Source organism: Siphateles boraxobius, unplaced genomic scaffold (assembly GCF_051911475.1).
Source record: "Siphateles boraxobius isolate OS27281-9 unplaced genomic scaffold, OSU_SipBor_1 12, whole genome shotgun sequence".
NCBI classification, from domain to species: Eukaryota; Metazoa; Chordata; class Actinopteri; order Cypriniformes; family Leuciscidae; genus Siphateles; species Siphateles boraxobius.
This window is the reverse complement of record NW_027508722.1, coordinates 20,779,472-20,802,174: the sequence shown is the minus strand read 5'-3', so window position 1 is coordinate 20,802,174 and position 22,703 is coordinate 20,779,472. Positions and strand designations below refer to the sequence as shown.

The 22,703-nt window shown below is 44.4% G+C and overlaps 2 protein-coding genes across 3 annotated transcripts; both read right to left on the bottom strand.

Annotated features, from left to right (window-relative positions):
• Positions 1–54: 54 nt before the first annotated feature.
• Positions 55–20,765, bottom strand: LOC143720891 (ictacalcin-like). Of its 2 annotated transcripts, none has more exons than XM_077210839.1 (3): positions 20,703–20,765; positions 798–928; positions 55–541 (listed from the first exon to the last, which is right to left on the bottom strand). In XM_077210839.1, exons 1-3 carry the CDS (start codon positions 20,707–20,709, stop codon positions 398–400), a joined length of 282 nt encoding a protein of 93 aa, XP_077066954.1. In that variant the 5' UTR covers positions 20,710–20,765; the 3' UTR covers positions 55–397. The 2 variants fall into 2 exon arrangements, with proteins under 2 accessions (XP_077066954.1, XP_077066945.1); XM_077210830.1 differs by lacking the exon at positions 20,703–20,765 and adding an exon at positions 2,306–2,474.
• On the bottom strand, positions 19,506–20,835 carry LOC143720885 (ictacalcin-like). The gene is made up of 3 exons (XM_077210816.1): positions 20,703–20,835; positions 19,995–20,125; positions 19,506–19,751 (listed from the first exon to the last, which is right to left on the bottom strand). Exons 1-3 carry the CDS (start codon positions 20,707–20,709, stop codon positions 19,608–19,610), a joined length of 282 nt encoding a protein of 93 aa, XP_077066931.1. The 5' UTR covers positions 20,710–20,835; the 3' UTR covers positions 19,506–19,607.
• Between the last annotated feature and the right edge of the window lie 1,868 nt (positions 20,836–22,703).

Here is a 22,703-nt window from a genome sequence, read left to right as displayed (position 1 = left end):
GTTGTGTTAGCAGTGTTAATGGAAGGTGTATGTTATTTGAAAAATGAAGCATAGTTTTTAATATATCCATATTTTACAGTTTAATTAGACTGCAGCCACAAACACACATTTCAAAAGAACACTGACAGCCAAGAAATTGTAAGTTAATTCAAAACATTCAAAAGCTGTATTCTTTTTTTTTTTCAGATGTATCATAAATTTACAAAACATTTCTGTAAGGACAAAGGGTAGCACTTTATATTACAATCCTGTACCCCATGTACATGTACTCATTACCCTGAACCCTGGGTTACCCCTAAAACCTAACCTTAACCTATGTAGTTATATTAACCTTATATTACCCAGTACTTTCTTAGGTAAGTGCACATACTGTAAAATAAAGTGCAACCGGACAAAGTTATTTCCCCTTTTTAAAGGATTCATTGCAAAGCATAGTGATGGAGGTGATCAGGGTGATGTACTCCTGGAAGTCCACAACACCATCAGCATTTGCATCCAGATCCTTAAATATCTTGTCCAGAGTTGTCTTGTCTTGGGTTTTCTTTAACACAACACACACAAAAGCTTAATCAGAGACATGGTCAGTACAGTGATGAATCAAATGGCCCATATTTATTAGCTCAAAATATATTAATTATGAGAATTAATACAAAAGAATGAACCTTAATTTGATTTAAAAATGAAATAAATAACATTATTTAAAAAATAAATAATTATAGAAAAGAACAATTTTAATACATAACTTTTAACAAAAATGTCATAATGAAAAGAGAAATTATATTTCAATTGAGACTCACTCCAAAAATGTCTCCTAGCTCTGCGGTGAGCAGGTCCTTCAGCTCGCCTTTGCTCAGGGTGAACTTGTCTCCCTCCTTTCCTGAGTATTTATGAAAGACTGAAATCAGCTGAGACATTGCTTTCTGAGTTTCTGTGAAATTAGAGTGATACAAAATAGGTGTATTATTAATAACAAGAATCAAGCAAAGGCTATGTGTCCACAACATGAAAAATGATTAGTAGTGGAGATGTCAAAAATACATATGAAATGTCACGCCCAGCAACAGCATAACAAAGGGTTAAAGTTACACCCCTCCGGAGTCAAACATAAGAATGAGGAGAGAAGGGATGATGGCCAACACCCTGCCAACACCCTGCACATACCCTTTAATTAAGAAAGAAGGGAAAGATAGATAGAAAGAAAGAAAGAAAGAAAGAAAGAAAGAAGGAAGTAAAGAGATCTACTCGATTTTGTCATTTGATCCACCACCAACATTCTTCCTCTTCCCATCACACAAACTCTTAAACTATTGCATTAAAATTGACAAAAGACATATCTACCAAATGATTACTGGTTAACGTAAGAATATGTAAAAGTCGTATAGGGTAAAAGGCGCCCCTGCTGTAGGGTCGAAAGGCACAATGATTAACATGATAATAAATAGCTGGCTGACTTATCCATTTGTTGACATGACATGGAAAGATTCAGATGTTTAATATTTATCAAGCTGGATGTCCATTTTAGAGAGAATCACCATATTTATAATGAAACCACCATATTTAAAAATATGATATTAATCATATCATATAATAAAATGCCATAATTTTTACTACTGTAACGCTATATTAAATTGTTATGGGATCTCATTCAGTGCTTTCAGCATCTTTACTTTTTAAAATACTTCAGTTTCTGTATTTTTTAAATGAACATATTTTTACTGAATAAAAATGAATTATTATAATCATAATAATAATTATTATAATCATCAAAATAAACCTTAAAATAGTGCAAACTTTACTAAAGATGGTTTTAGGTTTTAACTGAGATATTATTAAAAAACATTTTATTTTAGCTAAAGTATTTGTATAATTAATTTGTGCCTTTTGCCGCATGCTGGGTTTACCCTGTGTCTATGGCAAAAGGCCCACCTTGCCACCTCATATTTATTTTTATTATTTTTAAACAAACAAACAAACAAACAAACAAACAAACAAACAAACAAACAAACCACTTCTATGATTTATTTTCATACAAAATCTGTTACTCCATCAATGTTAAATAAAAACATATATTTTTTCAGCAATCATACACTATGGGAGTAGTGAAAAACAAATTGTACTTTAGCCCTGTTGTACTCTATAAACTGAACTAGCCAATAACTCAATATCAGAAAATGAAGGCTGCAAGAATGCTTAACACATCAAATACAGCAATAGTGCAGCAGTGCACTACATTACAGTGCAGATCATTAGTTCACTTTAAGGCAGCAGATAGTAAAACAGTCACTAAAAAAATATAGTCTCTTACGTGACATGGTGTTTCAGAAGTTCACGGCGAGCAAGGAGTGAAAGAAAAGGAAATCAAGCGAGTGAGGACTGAAGGGACTGATTGAGTGTTATATGCAATAAAATACCACACCCGCGAATTCACCCTCCCAACATCCCAACCCTTTAACTGCAAGCGCACCTACATTCACATCCCTCTCTCTTTTACTCTGCCCTATATACTCTCTTATTGTTCATCCCCTTAAACCATTGAAATTCCTGTTTGCTCAATTATAGAGTTTGCAAAAAATTAGGCAGGTTGGCTTGGCCTTGTCTTAACTCAACTGGTTAAACCAGCTCCTGACTGCAAATAAACTGACAAAACATTATACTTGAGCCTTTGGACAAATCCATTGTCAATACTTGCCTCTGACTGTCAATGTTACAAGGGCGTATCTGAGAACCACTTTTGTGAAACAGGAATTATTGAAATAATCTTATCCTACAGAAATTAAATCTAATAGTAATGATGTTGTAACTCTATTCGTGAAATCATTTTAAGAGCTAATGCATGTTTGTTGGTATACAAAACTGCTCAAGTTGTCATCCTTATTCATCATACTGACAAAGCCCCATAATTTATTTTCTTTTAGACTGGTAAAAACTTTTACATAAAACATAGATAGACACAAATATAGTGAGTGACCTGAAGTAGAAATGAATACAACTTTTGCATTTTATAACAACAAATTCATTTTTTGAGATTAAAGTTCTGAACATGAGATAAAGTTCATTCCTTATGGCTCAGAGTGCCAAAGTATCAGTTCAAAGATAACTTATGAGGGCCACCACAAGATGGAGGCATTTACTCCATCTTGTGGTAGCCCACATTAGGGATGTTTGAAGAGAAAATTAATGTTTAGTAATGTTTAATGTTTATTTGCAACTTGTCTGATTCACTGAATTGGGAAACTTGTGCTAAAAAGCACCAAACGAAGTCTATAAATTACCCAGAAAAAAACCCCAATATGTGTGCAGTGAAGATTAATGTTTAGTAGTGATTTTAGAGTATCAGTGGTTAAAGCTAAAACGTATGATAAAACTTTGGTATTAGCTTAATATTAAAAGGTGGGATAGACAATAACAGTTGTTTTGTTTTGAAACATAATTTCAACATCATAATAACATCAGTAAAAGAGAATGATGGGAATATTTAAAAGAAAAATTACAGTTTCATGAAATATGATTTTGACTCTAACATGCTAGTGAGTCAGTTACTAACGTAACCTCGGTTCCCTGAGATAAGGACATGAGTATTCCATCTGCTAGACGCGATGGGGAAAACTCCTTTTTCTCAAATTACTGAAGCCTTTTATAAAACAACGCAAAGCTACTGCATAGCCATAACAGTGCAGACACACCCAGACCATGCTGGAAACATTTTTTTGTTCACTTTTATTATTGTGACCCTTTATTTCTAGTATTATTTATTGGATTTGGGCACTTTATTATTATTATTTATTTTTTTGGAGCCTAATGCACAATTGCGCTGTGCCCACCGTTTGCATTTGTTTTGAGCCTATATGCTTTATTTTCAGTTATGCACTCTATATCGTTCTCTTACGAAAGGTAAGTTGCTTAAGCTACGGGTAAAGTCATCTTTTCATGAGATATTGAAGCCAAAAAATTATCCTAATTTTTCCATTTATTGTCAACGCAGTGCAGCTGCTAGCAGACCTAGAGCAGGCAGTCTTGCGTGCTCATTGGCTGCCCTGCGGCAACTGCTGCCAAACACTTAGCCTCGCGTGTGACGTCACACCCAATGAGGGCACCAGCGCTCTTTACGCGTCACAGCCTGCCAAAAGGGGTGTGGTTTAGCGTATAAAAGCCAGGCTCGGTAGGCAGCTCACTGATTTTCATCTCTTCAGCGAAGCTCTCCGCATCGCTGGACTCTGAGAGAAGCCGCTGCCGTTGAAACCAGCGACCAGCACGCAGAGGAAAGAGCCTGAGGAAGACGGTCATCTTCTCCATTCGGCAACGAGTATCCTTTTAGTGCTTTGTTTCTTGTGGGTGTTCGCCGCCGTGACACTCACTTTATAAAAGAGCACAAGGCTTTTTTCTAAAAATGCCTCGCATCTCCTGTGGCTCGTGCAGAGCCCCGCTCAGCCCCGGAGACCGCAATGTGATCTGCGCTCTCTGCCTGGGCCCTGCACTCGATGGCTGTGCATCAGATCCTTCAAGCTGATCTCCTCCGCGAATGGGACGAGAAAAGCAAGGACCCAGCCGCCATCACGGATTAGAGAAGTGCGACGGATCTTTCCCTTCATGCTACGAAAGCCGCAGCTCAGGCGATCGGGAGATGTATGGCCTCGCTCACCGTCACAGAGAGGCACCTCTGGTTGATGCTCGCTGACATGAGGGAAGCCGAGTGCTCCGTGTTTCTCGACGCGCCACTCTCTCCCACTGGTCTCTTCGGCCCAGCGGTAAACGGGATCGTCGACCGCTTCTCCGAGGTGCAGAAGACCTCGCAGGCCATGAATCTCTTCCTTCCTTGACGCTCTAGCTCCGCTGCAGGTCGCCCACGTGACCAGCCGCCTGCACAAAGCTCTAACCAGCGTCCAGCTCAGCCACAGCCTCACAGCGACGACAGAGCGGGCGCCCTAGATCGCGCTCATCCAGCCGCCACAGGCCGCCTCCCCCGCGGGGACCCCAGCCTAAGATTGCGGTGAAGCCAGAGCAAGCGAATTCCTCCTAGCAAGAGCAGAGAAGAAAAGACGCTTGAGTCTCGCTGCAGCCAGACCGCCGTCAAAGTGTCTCGCCCTGTCAGTCCCCTCAGAGAAGGCTACTGCAGTAGTGTATTTAGCAGCCAACGAGTCGGCAACACAGCCCGCTTGCCTGCACACAACCGCCGTTTTCCCGACCCAGAGAAATCTCAAAAAGAGTATAATGTCTGGTTATCCGGCTCACGCCGTTGGTGTTTCAAATATAGAAAATGTGCCCACACCTCAGTGCTCACCCCTACACATAAACACCAGACCCCCCGTGTCTCACACACTCACAGAGCCCACTCTTATAAAGCTGCCAAATGCCGCTCGAGTGCTGGAAGTAGAGAATGTGCCCACAAATCTGTGCTCACACCTACTCGCTGCCCGCTCTGTTACACGGCAACAGCCTCACAGCGGCCAAGTTATGAACGTAAGTCACGTGTCCGCTCACGAGCGCTCAGGCTTACTGACAAACACTCCGCCCCAGGCTCCGCTTGCACACAATATCATCACAAAATGTTCCCTGTTCCAAGCAATCGGGTCATCACAAGTGATACAGACAGCCACCGCTATCAGTGAGCCGCCGTACCCGAGATCCGAGGGCGCGCGCGCCACGCACACACCTCCGGTTCAGTTACCCAAGCCCACAAAGTGCGGTGATCGGTACCCGGAGTCCATTCTGCCCCTAGCTGTAAATGTAAAAGCATGGGAGGCTATTCCAGGGGTATCAGAATGGGTGCCGAGCACAATAAGACAGGGCTATTCACTACAGTTCGCTTGCCGCCCCCCTCGCTTTCGAGCACGGACCGAGACGAAAGTGAAAGCGGATGTAGCGCATCTACTCCGCGCAGAAATAGCCAAACTGCTGTGCAAAGGGGCTATAGAACCAGTACCTCCTTCTCTGAGCGAGTCAGGCTTTTACAGACGCTATTTTCCCGTACCCAAGAAGATATTTGAACAAAGCTTTCAGGAGAAGACAGTTCAAAATGCTCACGACCAGACAAATCCTTGCGCAAATTCGCCCGAGGGACTAGTTTATCTCTCTCGATCTGAAAGATGCATACTTTCAGATTCCGATAATATCCCGTCACAGGCCATTCTTGAGATTTGCCTTCGACGGTCTGGTATATCAATACACTGTCCTCCCTTTCGCCTGTCTTTAGCACCCCGTACATACACGAAGTGCATGGACGTGGCTCTCGCCCCCCTGAGAGAACAGGGCATGCGAATCCTGAACTATTTGGATGATTGGCTGATTTTAGCACAGTCAGAGATAGAACTCTTATCTCACAGAACAGTGCTCCTCAGTCATCTGGAAAGCCTGGGTCTCCCGGTCAACTGGACCCAGAGCTGATTACTGCCCAGTCAGTCAGTTTCCTTTCTAGGAATAGAACTGGACTTTGTGGCTATGACGGCCCGTTCATCGACACAGCGCGCGCACCGTGTCCGACACCTGGCCGCATCTTTCCAGAAGGGCAGCATCGCTCCTCTGAAAACATTCCAGAGGATGCTAGGCTGTATGGCATCAGCTGCAGCAGTGCTTCAGCTGGGCCTGCTGCGCATGCGCCCAATATAACGCTGGTTAAACGCCCGAGTGCCTCGCCGGGCTTGGGTTTTCGGCCTCAAACAGATCACAGTGACTCAGAGCTGTGTTTCAGCTCTGTAACCCTGGTTAGCGGCCGACTGGTACCAGCAGGGGGTGACAATGGGAGCTGTCTCACACCAAAAGGTCATCTCTATGGACGCCTCCAACTTAGGCTGGGGCGCTCTCTTTGAGGGCAAACCGGTCTTTGGCCTCTGGTCAGACCGAGAGAAACACTTCCACATAAACTGTCTGGAGATGATAGCATCCGAGAACGCGCTCAAGTGCTTCCTCCCGTTCATACGGGACCACCATGTGCTAGTCCGCACAGACAACATGTCTGTGGTGTCCTACATAAACCGTCAGGGCGCTGTCAGATCCAGGAGTCTCCGCTATCTGACAGAACGCCTTCTCGTATGGTCTCAGTACCTCCTGCGCTCGCTGAGAGCCGCACATCTGCCAGGCCATCTGAACGACGGCCCAGACAAACTGTCCAGGAACTACGTTCCCCCAGGGGAATGGTCCCTGCAGCCCCAGACAGTCCAGTTACTATGGGGTCTTTTCTGCAAAGCGAAAGTCGACCTTTTTGCGTCAAAAGACAACGCTCATTGTCCAATGTACTTTTCAAAGAACGAGGATGCGCTGGCCCAAATCTGGCCCAGCCTCCCTCTCTATGCTTTCCCTCCGGTCTCTCTGTTACCACAGCTAATCAAGAAGATCAGGGAAACGCGCCACTCGGTGCTCCTTATAGCCCCACACTGGGAGAATCAAGTCTGGTACCCGCAGCTGACGTGGCCGTCACACACAGCCCCTTGGCCGATTCCGGTGAGGAGGGAGCTCCTTTCTCAAGTCCGCGGCTCAATATGGCATCCCCATCCAGAGCGCAGGTCTCTGCAGGTATGGTTAATCAACGGATAACCATTGTCTTGCCAGAAGGAGTGATGAACATGATTACGCAATCCAGAGCTCCCTCTAAGAGGCGGCTCTACGTGTCTAAATGGTCTGTGTACTCCAAATGATGTGCCGATAGAAATCTGGACTTGTTGCTTAGTTTCCTCCAAGAGCTGCTGGATAAGGGCAGGTCTCCATCCACGCTTAAAGTATATGTGGCAGCCGTTGCTGCGTCCGCTGAGTCGACGCGCGGTCGGTCAATTGGAAGGAACGAGCTTGTCATCCGCTTCCTTAGAGGAGCCAGGAGGATGAATCCCCCGAGACCCCCTTCGGTTCCCTTGTGGGATCTTTCCTTGGTCCTAGAGGCCCTGAAAGCATTCCCCTTTGAACCACTAGACTCCGTCGACCTAAAGTACCTCTCGCTCAAAACCGTTTTTCTGACTGCTCTGTTATCAGTTAAACGTGTGGGGGATTTACACGCGCTGTCTGTTAGCGCTGCGTGTCTTGAGTTTGGACCAAATGACTCTAAAGTCATCCTTAAACCAAGACATGGCTATGTCCCTAAGGTGACAGGCACTCCCTTCAGAGCGCAGGTCATTTCTCAATCGGCTCTGCCAGCATCCGATAGTGAGAGCGAAGTTAATCTCCTCTACCCTGTCAGGGCATTGAGGGCTTACATTACACACTCCGCCCCTTTCAGGCGCTCGGAGCAGCTCTTTGTTTCGTTTGGTGGGCGCACCAAAGGTCTCGCTGCCTCGAAACAGAGCCTGTCCAGATGGATAGTAGATGCTATTGCATTTGCTTATGTGTCCAAAGGTCTGCAATGCCCGTAGGGCGTCAGAGCTCATTCCACTAGAGGCGTGGCCTCATCGTGGGCTTGGTCCAGCGGGATTTCCATCCTATGTTCTGCCCAGATCGGATCATGCGCAGATTACTTTCATGTGACCTTAACTTTCCTGGTTGAGCTGCACTGTATGGTGATGGTTTATATAGACCGGCAACGCCGCTCTGTATACCCTATATATGTGCTTATGAACATGTGCTGGCCCGTGCTGCTGGCCGCTTGTTTCCCACTTATCTATGTTGCCCGGGATTCCCTGGGACTCATGAGGTAGATACTTGGCACGCACGGCGTTGACAATGGGTTCCCGTAGCATAGGCAACTTACGCAATACGAGAGAACATCTCGTAAGAGAACATACTCGGTTACATACGTAACCTCGGTTCTCTCTAGAAGAGGGAACGAGTATTGCGTAACCCGACCGTGCTAGCGCCACGAGCGATTTTTCGCTTCAGTCGATGAAAACCTGTGAGCTGCCAACCGAGCCTGGCTTTTATACGCTTAACCACACCCCTTTTGGCTGGCTGTGACGCGCAGAGAGCGCGGGCACCCTCATTGGGCGTGACGTCACGCGCGAGGCTCAGTGGTAGGCTGCTGCATTTGCCGCAGGGCAGCCAATGAGCACGCAAGACTGCATGCTCTAGGTCTGCTAGCTGCTGCACTGCGTTGACAATAAATGGAAAAATTAGGATAATTTTTTGGCTTCAATATCTCGAGAAAAGATGACTTTACCCGTAGCGTAAGCAACTTACGTTCCCTCTTCTACAGAGAACCGAGGTTACGTATGTAACCGAGTATGTTTTTGCTCTCGTCTTGATCTGGTTTGTTTAATAAATATTCTTTTTTTTATTAAAGTGGATGTGCCTCGTGTGTTTAAAAGTAAAAGCTTTAAATTAATAGTCTATTCGTCTCTCAGCCGCAAAGCTGAGCTCCTATGTTCAGCCTCGCTCCGTGCGAGGACATGCACAGAGCGGCTGAAATGATAGTGTCTGTCAGTTATCATAAACATATGACAAAAACAATTGTCTACATTATGTTGCATATTCCTCAACAGTTCTTGTGCTGATATCACTAGTTGACATAGTACTATTTTCGGAAATCATAGGCTATATTGCGCAGGTGCACGTGATTCAACGCTGTCAGAGCCAACAGACTCGAGTGTGTCATTTCAGTGCAAAATAATTAGGTCAAAAAATGATTTAATATACTGCAAATAGCCTACAAGTTTATTATAAGTTTATTATAATAAATAAATATATATATATATATATATATATATATATATATATATATATATATATGTTTATTTATAATTCATTTAGGCGGACAAGGCTACCAAGTACTGCGCAGCTATTAATCTAACTTTTTTTTACGGCTGGCCATGGGAGCATGGGAAACTGCAATGGCCGCCACGTAGACTTTGAGCGTGGAGGGGTTGCGACCCGCATCCAGTAGCTCTTGTACCAGCGGTACTTCGCATAACAAAGGCTTTTGGCTCCGGGCTGAGCACCAGCTGGAGAAGACGAACCACTTTAGGGCATAGAGGCATCTTTTGGACGTGGCTAGAGGGGCCGCACATGGAGGGCCCATAGTTTGGGATAGTTTCGTCCTGTTTGCTTGGGAAAGGAGGTCTTTCCTCAGGGGTATAGGCCATGGGGCTGCTACCAGCTGCTGAATCAACTTGGAGAACCAAGGTTGGATCTACCAGAGAGGGGCTACTATAAGGACTACATTTCCACCCTCCCTGATCTGTTGGATGACCTGAGGGAGAAGCGCGACTGGAGGAGCGCATCCCTGCTTTTTGAGAAAAATATTGGGCAGTGAGAGTTGTCTTCGGAGGCGAAAAAGTCGACCTCTGCCCTCCAGAAAATACTCCATATCATTTGAAACATCTGGGGATGAAGGGTCCATCCTCCTGGGGACACATTGCCCCGGGACAGCATGCCCTCTCCCTTGTTCAGTTTGCACAGCACGTGCGTCGCTCTCAGTGAGTGCAGGTTGCCTTATGCCAAAAAGAGAAAGCTTCTGGCTAGCCTCTACAGAGGTCTCGACCTGAGTCAGCCCTGGCGGTTCATGTAGGACACTACTGTCATGTGGTCCCATCGGACTGAGACATGGTGACCTGTCAGGTGTGGCAGGAAGGTTTTGAGGGCCAGCTATCATTTCTAGGCAGTTGATATGCAGCCATTTCTCCATGCTCGTCCAGGAGCCATCGGTTTGCCCTTGCACAGAACTCCCTGAACCTGTGTTGGTGGCGTCCGTGGTGATCATCATGCTCCTTAAGATCATCCCCAAGCTTACCCCAGACTTGTAGAAGCTGAGTTTTTTCCAAAGGGCCAGTGCTCTGATGCAGCTGTGGTCCACCTTGACATGAAGAGGTCGCGAAAGAGGTCGCGAGCTGCTGAATAGTCTGGGCGCTCTCGTGTGTCAGCCAAGCCTTCATTTGGGCTCTATAACTTCACCCAGAAAGGAGATCCTCTGACTGGGGGACAGTGAACTCTTGGCTATGTTGATTCTGAGTCCTAGGCATTCCAAATGGCTGAGGAGAACAGATCTGTGGTAATTCAATTACACCTCTGACTGGGCCAGATCGAACCAGTCATCATGGTAGTTGAGGATGCGGATTCCCTTTTGTCTCAAGGGGAAAAGTGCTCCATCCATGCACTTTATTAAAAGTGTGTGGAGCCAGAGACAGTCCGAATGGTAGGACTGTATAGTGGTAAGCCGCCCCTTTGAACGTGAATCTCAAAAAAGGTCTGTGACGGGGCCTATTTGGATATGAAAATATGCATCTTTCAGATCCACTGAGAAAAAACAATCCCCCGGGCGCACTAGCCGAGGATTTATTTCAGGGTTAGTATCTTGAACGGCTGTTTCACGAGGGCCTTAGTCAGATGTCTGAGATGTAGAATGGGCCTGAGGCCGCCATCCTTCTTTGGAACAAAGAAGTAGTGGCTGTAGAAGCCTGACTCGCAGTGGGGCAGAGGAACTGTTTCCTAAGCATCTTTTACCAGGACGTGAGCCACGTTGCTCTTCACCGAAGTATCGACTATGCCCGCAAAGCGGGGTGGTTTGCGATGAATTGGAGTGAGTAACCTCGTTCTATTGTGTTCAGTTCCCATTTCGACATGCCAGGGATTGCTTTCAATGCCTCGGCTCAGCTGGCTATGGGCTGAATAATACGCAGTGTAAGTGACCGTTTGCTTTGCTTGTGTTGTTCGTGTGATTTAGTCACGTCCGGGTAACAGACGCGCCCCGGATATAAGCAAGCTTAGTGGTTCCGTTTGTTAGAGAGACATCCACACCGGAGCAGGAAGTGTTTGGCGCGTATAGCATGTTGTCTAAAGGAATGGCGAGGATTAAATGAAGTTTCCCAACCCTCTGTTTGATGTTTGTACCCTTGGTAAGCGGAGCGAGGTAGGTGTGTTTTTTGTTGTTGTTGAGATCGTGAAAATTTGATTGTGTAATTTTAAATCAATGGAAAATGTGTCTTTGCGTGTATTGTAAGATTTGTGACTTTGTGTGTTTTAGTTTCACGGTGCGTGACAAAAGAATAAAAGATATTTGCACCGGTCGAACTCTACGCTGGTTTATTGATGCCAAGGGCTGCTACACGCAGTATGCTGCATTTGCGCTTGACCCTGAGCCATCAAAGCAGTCCTGGTCAACCAGAGACAGGGCTGTATACTCTTTTGCCGAGTATTTTTGTTATTTATTTTGTTCGTTATAATATTCGGTCAATTGCAAGGGTTTGTGAACTTAAACGGGCCCATAGCCTGCAATGGCAACATCTGCTCCAACAGCTGGAACTGAACAGGGTGTTTGGAGGAACACTCGGGGCATTTTGGAGGGTGGTCCGGCCGCAGAAAGACTTAACCCTCCCCTCTTCCTGTCCGGATGACCAAGACTGCTTCGATGGCTCAGGGTACAGCGTAATCTTAGGCCGGGGACCCTGAAGCTTAGGCTGGAAGCATTTTGCCTGATGAGGGCCCTGTCGTCGTTCAGGTGCAGGTGGTGGCTGAGTGACTGCGTCCTTGATCTTGGTCAGATTAAGCCATAAGTGATGCTCCAGCACCACTAAACTAGCCATGGCTCTTCCAATAGCCTGAGCGGTGACTTTAGTGGTGCAAAGGGGCAGGTCCGTAGCGCTGCGGAGGTCATGAAATGCGGCAGGGTCCGGTCCAGGCTCATCCTCATCCTTAGACCGGAGGAGCTTTGCCTGGAACACATGGAGGGCTGTCGTGATGGATGAGCCACCATGGATTTCCATCCAATAGCAGTGGGTGGGCAATGGTGCACAGCCATGGCTTCCTCTAGACGGGGCAACTTCTCATATCCCTTCTCCACAGCGCCGTCGATGGTCGAGAGCGTTGTGGAAGTAGAAGTGTGTAGGCGGGCCGAATAGGGGGCGCGCCACGACTTTGTAAGTTCTTCATGAACTTCAGGGAAGAACGGTGCAGATCACTGTTGGAGCCCATCATGAACCAATCGTCCAGACGGCTGCGTTTTACCTCCTCAGGGGCTCTAGCTCTGACATTGCTTCGTTCTATAGAAGGCAAGGGGATGGGGACATCACACGAGGGGTGCTGGTCTGGATGGGTGAAAAGCACAGGCGAAATCTCTCTCTGTGGAGAAAGTGAGGCAAGTGGGGTCTGAGCTGTCATAAGCTCACTAACAAAAACACGATCTGAGAGGGGAGAGATGAGAGAGGCATGCTGTCACAATTAGAGCAGCTCGTCTCTGTGAGTGCGGCGTCTATGTGGGGTTTGCCCAGGCAGGCGACACACACGCTGTGCTTGTCATCAGGATCCAGAGGGGCTCTGCATGTGCCACAATCGCGGTGCGACATTTGAAGCAACGTCGCTTGCTCTTTTAGAATTTGCTATTTTTTAATGCTCGACGGATGAGCGCAGGGAAACAGCGCGTTCTTCCAGCCAGCTGATTCAGCGCGAGGCAAGCTGTCGCGCTGTTTCCCTGCGCTCATCCGTGGCACATGCAGAGCCCCTCTGAATCCTGATGACAAGCACAGCATGTGTGTCGCCTGCCTGGGCAAACCCCACATTGACGCCGCACTCACAGAGACGAGCTGCTCTAATTGCGACAGCAAATAGATCTCTGAATCTGCTGCAATTTGCTGGCTCACTCCCTCTTCCGCTGCAGGTCTGTTTAGTCGGCGATGAAGGCTCTCAGGAGTTATCTGCGAAGTACGAAGACCGTCGCTGAAGGAGATTAAATCTGAATCATATGGCGAAATGAGCTGCTTTTATAGGCAGATGCCCCGCCCCTTCTGGCATTGTGCATTGTGACTGTGCAGTAGCACTGCGTTATTTTATAAAAGGCTTCAGTAATCAGAGAAAAGGGAGTTTTCCCCATCACGTCTAGAAGACGCAATACGATGTGACCGTTTGAAAGAGAACAGATTATTATACTGTCTCCTCACTTTTGGACTAAAAGGCCAAAAAAAAGGCCGCTGCCTTTAGGACAGAGGATCCTCGTCTCCCCCCTAAGCCCTGTGAGTTCTCATCCCTTCCGACGGGCAGAGCTTACAAAGCCTGTGGATAAGCCGCCTCCTCTTTGCATGCACGAGGTTAGCCCAGACCGTGCGCTCATAGGTGAGCTCCGCACTGCAAACGAGCGTTATGGCATGTGCGATCGGTCTGGCGATGTCCACTTTAGTTGTCCAGGAGCGCCGTCATTAGATCAGCCTGGAGATCCGATTGGATACAGCCTGGATCTGAGCGGATGGTGGGGCCGTCGGGCAGAATAACCTCAATCTGCTCACGGGCGGTTGAGAACTGTTGGGCAGAAGCACTCAACTGCACCGCCGAAGAGGCAGACCTGGAAGATGGGGGTGTCGAGCAGACGGGTCCGCCCGACATCGTGCACATCAGACTGGTCAGCCCCAGAATGGTGAACATCACCTGACTCCGAGAGCGTACGGCCACTTTCGTCGCTCGGAGAGCAAGGTCAGTGGCGGCGCGGGTCGGCGGCCTCCCCCAAAAACCAATCGTCCCGGGAAAGCATGGCCGTCATCTCCGGATCAGACTCAGGCACAGCCATATGCACACCAGAGGGTGGCAGCTGTGACGAGTCGTCATTTCCAGAAGAATCAAGCCCACCTAGTGATGCTGCTACAGACACAGCATCATCCTCTGTAGCTTCAAATGAAAACACACGGGCCACCTGAGGGTAGACTCGTGGAAGCATCCGTTCGCTAGCGGGCACCGTCATTAAAAAGGGGGGCTGGGGTCGCGGACACAGAGTCGGCGCCTTGTTCCAGACCAACACCCTAAGGTCACCCTGGCCACCAGCCGAAGATCGGGGGGTGGATGAGGGGACTCTCACTCTTGCGAGTTCACCGAGTCTCGACCTATATATGACGCGATGATCACGTTCCCAGCGAGAACATGAGTCACCCACGAGCGCTGTTCAAGCATGATCAAAGCCCAAACACACTAGACAACGCTTGTGCCCATCAGAGTCCGATACCAGTCCGCTGCAACCAGAAATGCATGGGCGAGCCATCTTTAAAAAGACGTGCCGCGTGCAAGCTCTTTTATGAGAGGAGAAAAAAACTCTGCGATGTTGAAGCGCACAGGGAGACACACACACACACTGGCAGATCACTGCACAGATCAGCAGGCACTGTGAGCTCGCTGCAGATCGCCATCACACCAACACCGGAGAAAGAAGCTTGTCTCGTAGAGTGAAGTCAGAGATGACTGTGGAGTGAAGAAATACTCTTGGCTCCGAAGCGAAAACATATCTGCATGTTGCGAAAGGGAACCCACATTTTCCTACTATCTTTCCCTAAATGCTAATTACAAAAATACAAACACACTGTTTATTAGTAGTATTCTGCTCCGGTGGAGCCGTTTTCTCAAACACACAACAACTCAAACACCCGCAACCCCCTCTGTTGCTTTTCACTGACCTTCTTTCACAATCGCAATTCTTTTTCATTTGACCGAAAACTGGTGTGTAAAAATTATCTTGCTTAGGCCTACTATAAGATGATCCCATGTTGGCTGAATATCCTCTCTTGGATTTTTACTTTTGACGCGTCTTAATCTGTCAAACGTCTTCAACAGACCCGGTTCTGTCACCTCGATCCGGCAAGGTTAGCAAATATGATCTGTAATTACGGTTTACTCAAAATTCAATTCAATACAAATTTTTTTGATAGCACTTATCACAATACATAGTTTCAAAGCAGTTTTATAGAAAGTGCATTTCAGAAATGTACATAGAAAAATACAGTTAGTAACAAATCTTTTCCGTGAGCGCTTTTCAACGCTCGATTGCATTGGTCCGACTTCCTCGGGTTCCAATTAAAGATTTTGTTACGAGCCAGTTTTCGGCTAAAATTGGTCCGACTTCTTCAAGTTCCAACTAAAAACTTTTAGTAAACCTAATTAATCAGTCGTGGTGCTTCCGTCCACTGCGCCTCCTTCATCCGCTTTACGAGCTAGTTTTCGGCATAAAACTGACTTGTAGTGATGGGTCGTTCGTGCTGGTTCACGTGTTAATCAGGTTAAGGCTCTTCCGTCTACTTAACGAGACTTTCTCAGGTTACAATTACAAGATCTAAGAGACGACTCTTTTCAGTGAGCCTACTCTATTTTTAAGTCAAAAGAGACGTCTCTTTTCAGTGAGCCGATTCAAACGAGCCGGTTCAAGGAAAAGAGCCGGAATGCCCGTCACTAGCTCAATTTACCCCTCGAAAACCTTTTCTGCCCGACCAAAGGGATAATTCCAGCCACTGTGGTTCATTCACAGTTATATCAAATTACATCGCACAAAAAAAAATATTTTACTGTCTCTTACCCGAGATGCTTTTACTGCCACCGAGTTCTTTCTGATTCCAGTGGGTTGCTCCTAGCCCTGATAGCAGTTCTGGCTCTTCTCTCTCAATTTGGCGAGATAAGATCCAAAGCCTGTGCTTTGAGATGATCAGTTCGTCAAATCCGCTGTCAGGACCAGAAGGCAACCTCAAGGAATCAGACTTCTGACACCAATTGTTGAGGCAAAAAACAATAACTAACAAAATAGCATCACAGCATAAGCTACATCAAGATTCAAATTGTACTTTAAAAGATGTTTATTCTTTTAAAGGAGGGTTGTTCAAAAAAACATACCGTAGCAGCTGCTCTACGATGGAACAAGACCTGCATCACACAGAAAACAAGCAGCTTTTATACAGCCTTTTGACAAAGTCTCTTCTTCTGTAATTTTCCGCTTACCCCAGTAAAACCAGATCTTGCAGGTTTTAGAAATCAATGGTACTTCCTAACCCCCCTTCCTGGGCTTTTACTGTACCCACACCTGTGAGGTCAAAACGCTTTATAATACAGTGGTCCCTCTGACCCCCCTGGGCTTTACTGTCTTCACATCTGTGAGGTCAAAAGGCTGAATACCCCTTAGACTTTCTGAAGAAGGTGAGCCTCCCACCCCCCTGGGCTTTACTGTCTAAGAAAATGAAAAAGAAAAAGTAAAATATAAAATTTCCACAACACTTCACAAATGCTTTGCTGCATACCTCAATTGTAACGAGTGGTTATTTCAGTCAAAGTTGCTCTTCTATCAGCTTGAATCAGTCGGCCCATTCTCCTCTGACCTCTAGCATCAACAAGGAATTTTCGCCCACAGGACTGCCGCATACTGGATGTTTTTCTGGCACCAACAACCATGCCACGCTTAAAATTGCTTAAATCACCTTTCTTTCCCATTCTGACATTCAGTTTGGAGTTCAGGAGATTGTCTTGACCAGGACCCCACCCCTAAATGCATTGAAGCAACTGCCATGTGATTGGTTGATTAGATAATTGCATTAATAAGAAATTGAACAGGTGTTCCTAATAATCCTGTAGGTGAGTGTATAGTGTTCTCTAAGCTAGTTGCATCCAAAGCAGTATCTAAAGCCCTTGCACTCTTACAATTAACCCTCAATTAAAGTTTGGATGCGTGTATCTAGTTCTGAAATCTTCTCCGTCAGCCTAACTATCTCCCTGCATTTATCACATGTAAATCCTGTGCAGACGGAGAAGGCTATGCTATACATGTTACATAAAGTGCAAGTCACAATAAGAGGAGAAGACATGACTTACCGTGTTTGTTGACTGATTCTACTTACCACAGCTTTGATGGATTTGTAAAACGCGCGAGCGTGTGAGCTAAATAAATAAATAAATAAAGAGTGCACGGATGGCATGCTAAAAGGCTAGCGAATTAGTAGCTTGTTGTGCTAGCAACGATTTAGATTGAAGGTAGCGATGTCAGGTTAATATGTGATGTTGAGTAAGTTGCAGTACAAACAACAGGGAGTGGTAGTGATATTGATTCAAAACAGAAAGATATACGAAGCTACAGACACAAACCAACAGCAAGGCAGCAAGGCAGACAGGAGCAATCGAGCAATGCAAGACAGACTACGTCGAACGCGAGCAACTGAAGGGAACGTCTCAGTTACATATGTAACCCTCGTTCCCTGAAGGAGGGAACGGAGACGTAGTCCCGTCGCCACTATTGCTGGACCACCGCTGATTCCCGGCTACACTTGGCTCCTCAGCGAAAAACAACTGCTGCGTCCATCCACTTCCATATTTATACCCGCACCGCGGGTCGGAGTTTGAGATGCAGATCTCGCATGCCAATGTGCATTGGCTCGTTTTAACAGTACTGGCTAAGATGACATGCTCCCTAAGCATAATCCCAATCAGTCGACACGTCGACTACGTCTCAGTTCCCTCCTTCAGGGAAAAAGGGTTACATACGTGACCGAGACATTTCATGACACTTTAAAACATTCTAATAATGAAATTAGAATAGAACTGGGACAAATACATGAGCCACAGCCATATCACCCTTTAGCCCAAGACTGGTTTCCCACTGAAGCTACAGTAAGCAGGGTTGAGCCTGGTCAGTATCAGGTTAGGAATCCTCCTGGGAAAGCCAGTTTGCTGCTGGAAGAGGTGTTAGTGAGGCCAGCAGGGGGTGCTGCTTACCCTGTGGTCTGTGTGGGTCCTAATGCCCCAGTATAGTGATGGGGACACTATACTGTAACAAGCACTGACATAAACTGAGGTCCCAACTCTCTGTGGTCATCAAAAATCCCCTGGCACTTCTCAAAAGAGTAGGGGTGTAACCCTGGTGTCCTGGCCAAAATCCCTCCGTTGGCCTTTATCAATGATGGCCTCCTAATAATCCCCATCATTTGAAATGGCTCTATCCCTCTCTCTCTCCCACCTATAGCTGGTGTGAACGCACTGGAGCCACTGTTCTGTGGCTGCCATCACATTATTCAGGTGGATGCTGCACACTGTGATGGTTATGATTGTAAAGCACTTTGGGTGTAAAGTAGTATATAGTAGAACGCTATATAAGTGCCTCGTTCAGTCACTGAACACTTGCATAATATTTGTGCAGTTCTAAAACAATTAACTTGTCATATTGAAAAGGAGATAAACAGAAGCGAATAGCCTACAACACATAATATAATATAATATAATATAATATAATATAATATAATATAATATAATATAATATAATATAATATAAGCTCACTAATGTTTCATTGTTGAAACAAATTGCTTTAGCATTGTTTAGACAATGAAAGACAGTGACCACAAGAATTAAGTTCAGATAAAGAGGGTGACAATCACATTTTTCTATTGAGGCCGCTATAGGGGAGTGGGAGAAAGACATGAGTTTGGCTTCAGCATTCCCTGGAACTGCTCTCAACAGCAGCAGACCACATAGCAGTCAGTGTTCAGAGACAATGGGCTGGGATTCAGGAATTATGCACAAGGAGAGTTGACCGGTTTCACAGACAAGGCTAGTCCCAGACTATAATGCATGTTTGAGCTGTCTGAACTGAAAGTAACTTGCACTGACATATCTTAAAACATACCATTGTTTTGTCTCAAATAGTATTGTTTTCACATTTAAATGATCAGTCCATATATGTGTCACTGTTATTTTAAAGTGTAACTTGACAATTCATTGTAAGTATGTTTTATGCTAGCAGTGTCAATGGAAAGTGAACGTTTTCATATGAAAATTAAGCATAGATTTAATATATCCATAGGATCTAACCGTTTAATTAAACCGCAGCCCCAAACACAATAAACACACATTTACAGATAAGAACACTCACACCCACATATTGTAAGAATACAGTTTTAATTCAAAACATTAAAAACATTTATTCTTTTTTTTTCCAGATGTACCATAACTTTACAGATAAAACATTTCTGTAAGGACAAAGTTATTTACCCTTAGTAAAAAATTCATTGCAAAGCATAGTGATGCAGGCGATCAGGGTGACGTACTCCTGGAAGTCCACAACACCATCAGCATTTGCATCCAGATCCTTAAATATCTTGTCCAGAGCTGTCTTGTCTTGGGTTTTCTTTAACACAACACACACAAAAGCTTAATCAGAGACATGATCAGTACAGTGATGAATCAAATGGCCCATTTTTATTAACTCAAAATATATGAATTATGAGAATCTTATTTATTTTTAAATAATCTTATTTATTTAATAAAAAAAATATTTAACTATAGAAAAGAGCGATTTATGTCATTAATAAAAAGAGAAATTATAATTATAATTTTAAATGGTCAATGACACGATTACGCAGAGACTCACTCCAAAAATGTCTCCTAGCTCTGCGGTGAGCAGGTCCTTCAGCTCGCCTTTGCTCAGGGTGAACTTGTCTCCTTCCTTTCCTGAGAATTTATGAAAGACTGCAATAAGCTGAGCCATTGCTTGCTGAGTTTCTGTAAAATTAGAGTGATGCAAAATAGATGCGCCATTAATAACAGTAATCAAACAAAGGCTATGTGTCCACAACATCTAAAATTATTAGTAGTGGAGATATCAAAAATACACATATATGAAATGTCACGCCCAGCAACAGCATAACAAAGGGTTAAAGTTACACCCCTCCGGAGTCAAACATAAGAAGGAGGAGAGAAGGGATGGACCTGTAATTGTCTAAAGAGTTGGAGTTATCAGAAAATGGGGGATTAAAACTACAGTTTTAATCACGGCCAACACCCTGCACATACCCTTTAATTAAGACAGAAGTGAAAGATAGAAAGAAAGAAGAAGGAAGGAAAGAGATCTACTCGATTTTGTCATTTTATCCACCACCAACTGCGAAAATGGTAAAATTGACAAAAGACATATCTACCAAAACATATAACAAAATACTGAACTAGCCTTCAAATCAATAAAAGAAAATAAATGCTGCAAGAATGCTTAACACATCAAATACAGCAGTAGTGCAGCAGTGCACTACATTACATGTAGTTCACTTTAAGCAGATAGTAAAAAAATATAAAAGTCTCTTACGTGACATGGTGTAGCAGAAGTTCACGGTGAGCAAGAAGTGAAAGAAAAGGAAATCAAGCGAGTGAGGACTAAAGGGACAGACTGAGTGTTATATGCAGTAAAATGCCACACCCCCTGAATTCACCCTCCCACCATCCCAACCCTTTACACACAAACACACCTACATTCACATCCCTCTGTCTTTTACTCTGCCCTATATGCTCTCATATTGTTCACCCCCTTAAACCATTGAAACTTTTGTTTACATTGAGCTTGTAAAAAAAATGAAGCCGGTGTGTTTGGCATCTCTTGTCCTTGTAAAGTCTCTAACTCAACTGGTTAAACCAGCTCCTAACTGCACAAAAACAGCCTAAACCTTATACTTCAGCCGTGGGACAAATCCATTGTCAATACCTTCCCCTGACTGTCAGTGTAAGATGGGCGTATCTGAGAACCACTTTAGTGAAACTGGAATCACTGAAATAATCTTCTAATGCAGAAATTATATCTAATAGTGATTATGTTGAAACTTAGAAAAAAATAGTTTTAAGGCCTACTCGCTTATGCATCCCTATGCATGTTTGCTGGTTAACAAAACTGTTCAAGTTGAATGAAAATGTGGTGAAGTTTTTAGCAAAATGAATACAGATGTATACATCAAAATGACCATGTTCATATTTTTTTCTTAAAGGCTGTTAATAACATTAAAACAAAAATTGGTCTTTGAATCTGAAAAGTAAGGCTGATTACCCCTTGTCTGAGTTGTTCAGACGACACAGTCTTAACAATGGCTGGATTTATGCATCTGGCCTAGTCTAATTTTTCACAGCTGAAGGGCACAAGTTTAAACCATTATTAGGTAAGGAAACCGCAGACTGTATTTGTCATTAATCAGAAAAAAATGCCATGAATAAACTGCTTTAAGTTGTGTTGCAATCATAATGGAGTTGCTCCAGCTATTTTAACCAGCCCCGCATGGTTTAAGCACAGGATTATTGTCTATTATTCTTAGAAATTATAAAAGCAAAAACACAGACTATATGCCTGCTTATTGCAATCAAAAGCTGCTTATCTGTACTAAATGTTGTGTAAGACCAACAAAAAAAGCACATCTCATATTGCAGTGCTTCATGGGAAGCATGCTATGTCACAAAGCAGTGATTTTTTTAAATGTTATTTTGTGAAGTACATTTTGCAAGAGCATTTTAGATTACTAGAAGATTCAATCTGAATCTTAAAGTGGAATATCAACAACAACAACAAAAAAATTCTTCGGGACAGTATCCTCAAATGTACAACCCCTAAAGTGTGCATATTAGAGTCTTAAAGGGACAGTACTTCCAAACATTTTAATTTAATCAAGACTTTCTTTCTTCTGTTGAGCTTTTTTTTTTTTTTTTGTAGATACAGTGAAAGTCAGTGAGGGCCAATGTTGTTTTTTGGTACTTTACAATCTGCACTATCCCTTTAAGATACTAAAATCAACACTTTAGGAGTAGATAAGGTACAAATGTGTTCCTTTACTGGCACTGCCCTAGTTGTACCCCTAAAGAGACAATAATGTACTTTTTTTCTGACAGTGCACAGCCAAACAAAATCACACTAGTCACACAAAATACTAAATAAGAGGAGAAATCAGGAATACTGTAAATTAAAAAAAGCAAAAAATAGCATTTATTCTGATTTGTATGAATGCTAGGATGGCACAGTATAATGTGTGTCCTGTTTCAAAGCTGTGATGCGGAAGCATGGGCTTACACTAGTTGTACACTAGCTGCAACTTTTATTAATAGCAATGCACTGCTGAAAAAGTGAATAAAGAAATAGATGGGAATAGAGAGAAAAAGAGAAAAGGGGAGGGACATTGCATGTCAAACCAACATAGTGAAAGTCCATGTGAAAAGTATTCAAAGTACTAGTATTTCAGGACCAGTGACCGATTTAAAGATAGAGCTAGAAAGAGAAGTCAGGGAGGGAGGGAAAAAGGAGGGGGGAGTAGGCGGAGGAGATGACTGGCCTTAT

What these genes read in the sequence shown, in the direction of transcription:
- LOC143720891 (XM_077210839.1), bottom strand. An exon ending in AGCTAGGAGACATTTTTGGA is followed by an intron (nt 542 to 797) that starts GTGAGTCTCAAT and finishes GTTGTGTTAAAG; the next exon opens with AAAACCCAAGACAAGACAAC.
- LOC143720885 (XM_077210816.1), bottom strand. An exon ending in AGCTAGGAGACATTTTTGGA is followed by an intron (nt 19,752 to 19,994) that starts GTGAGTCTCTGC and finishes GTTGTGTTAAAG; the next exon opens with AAAACCCAAGACAAGACAGC.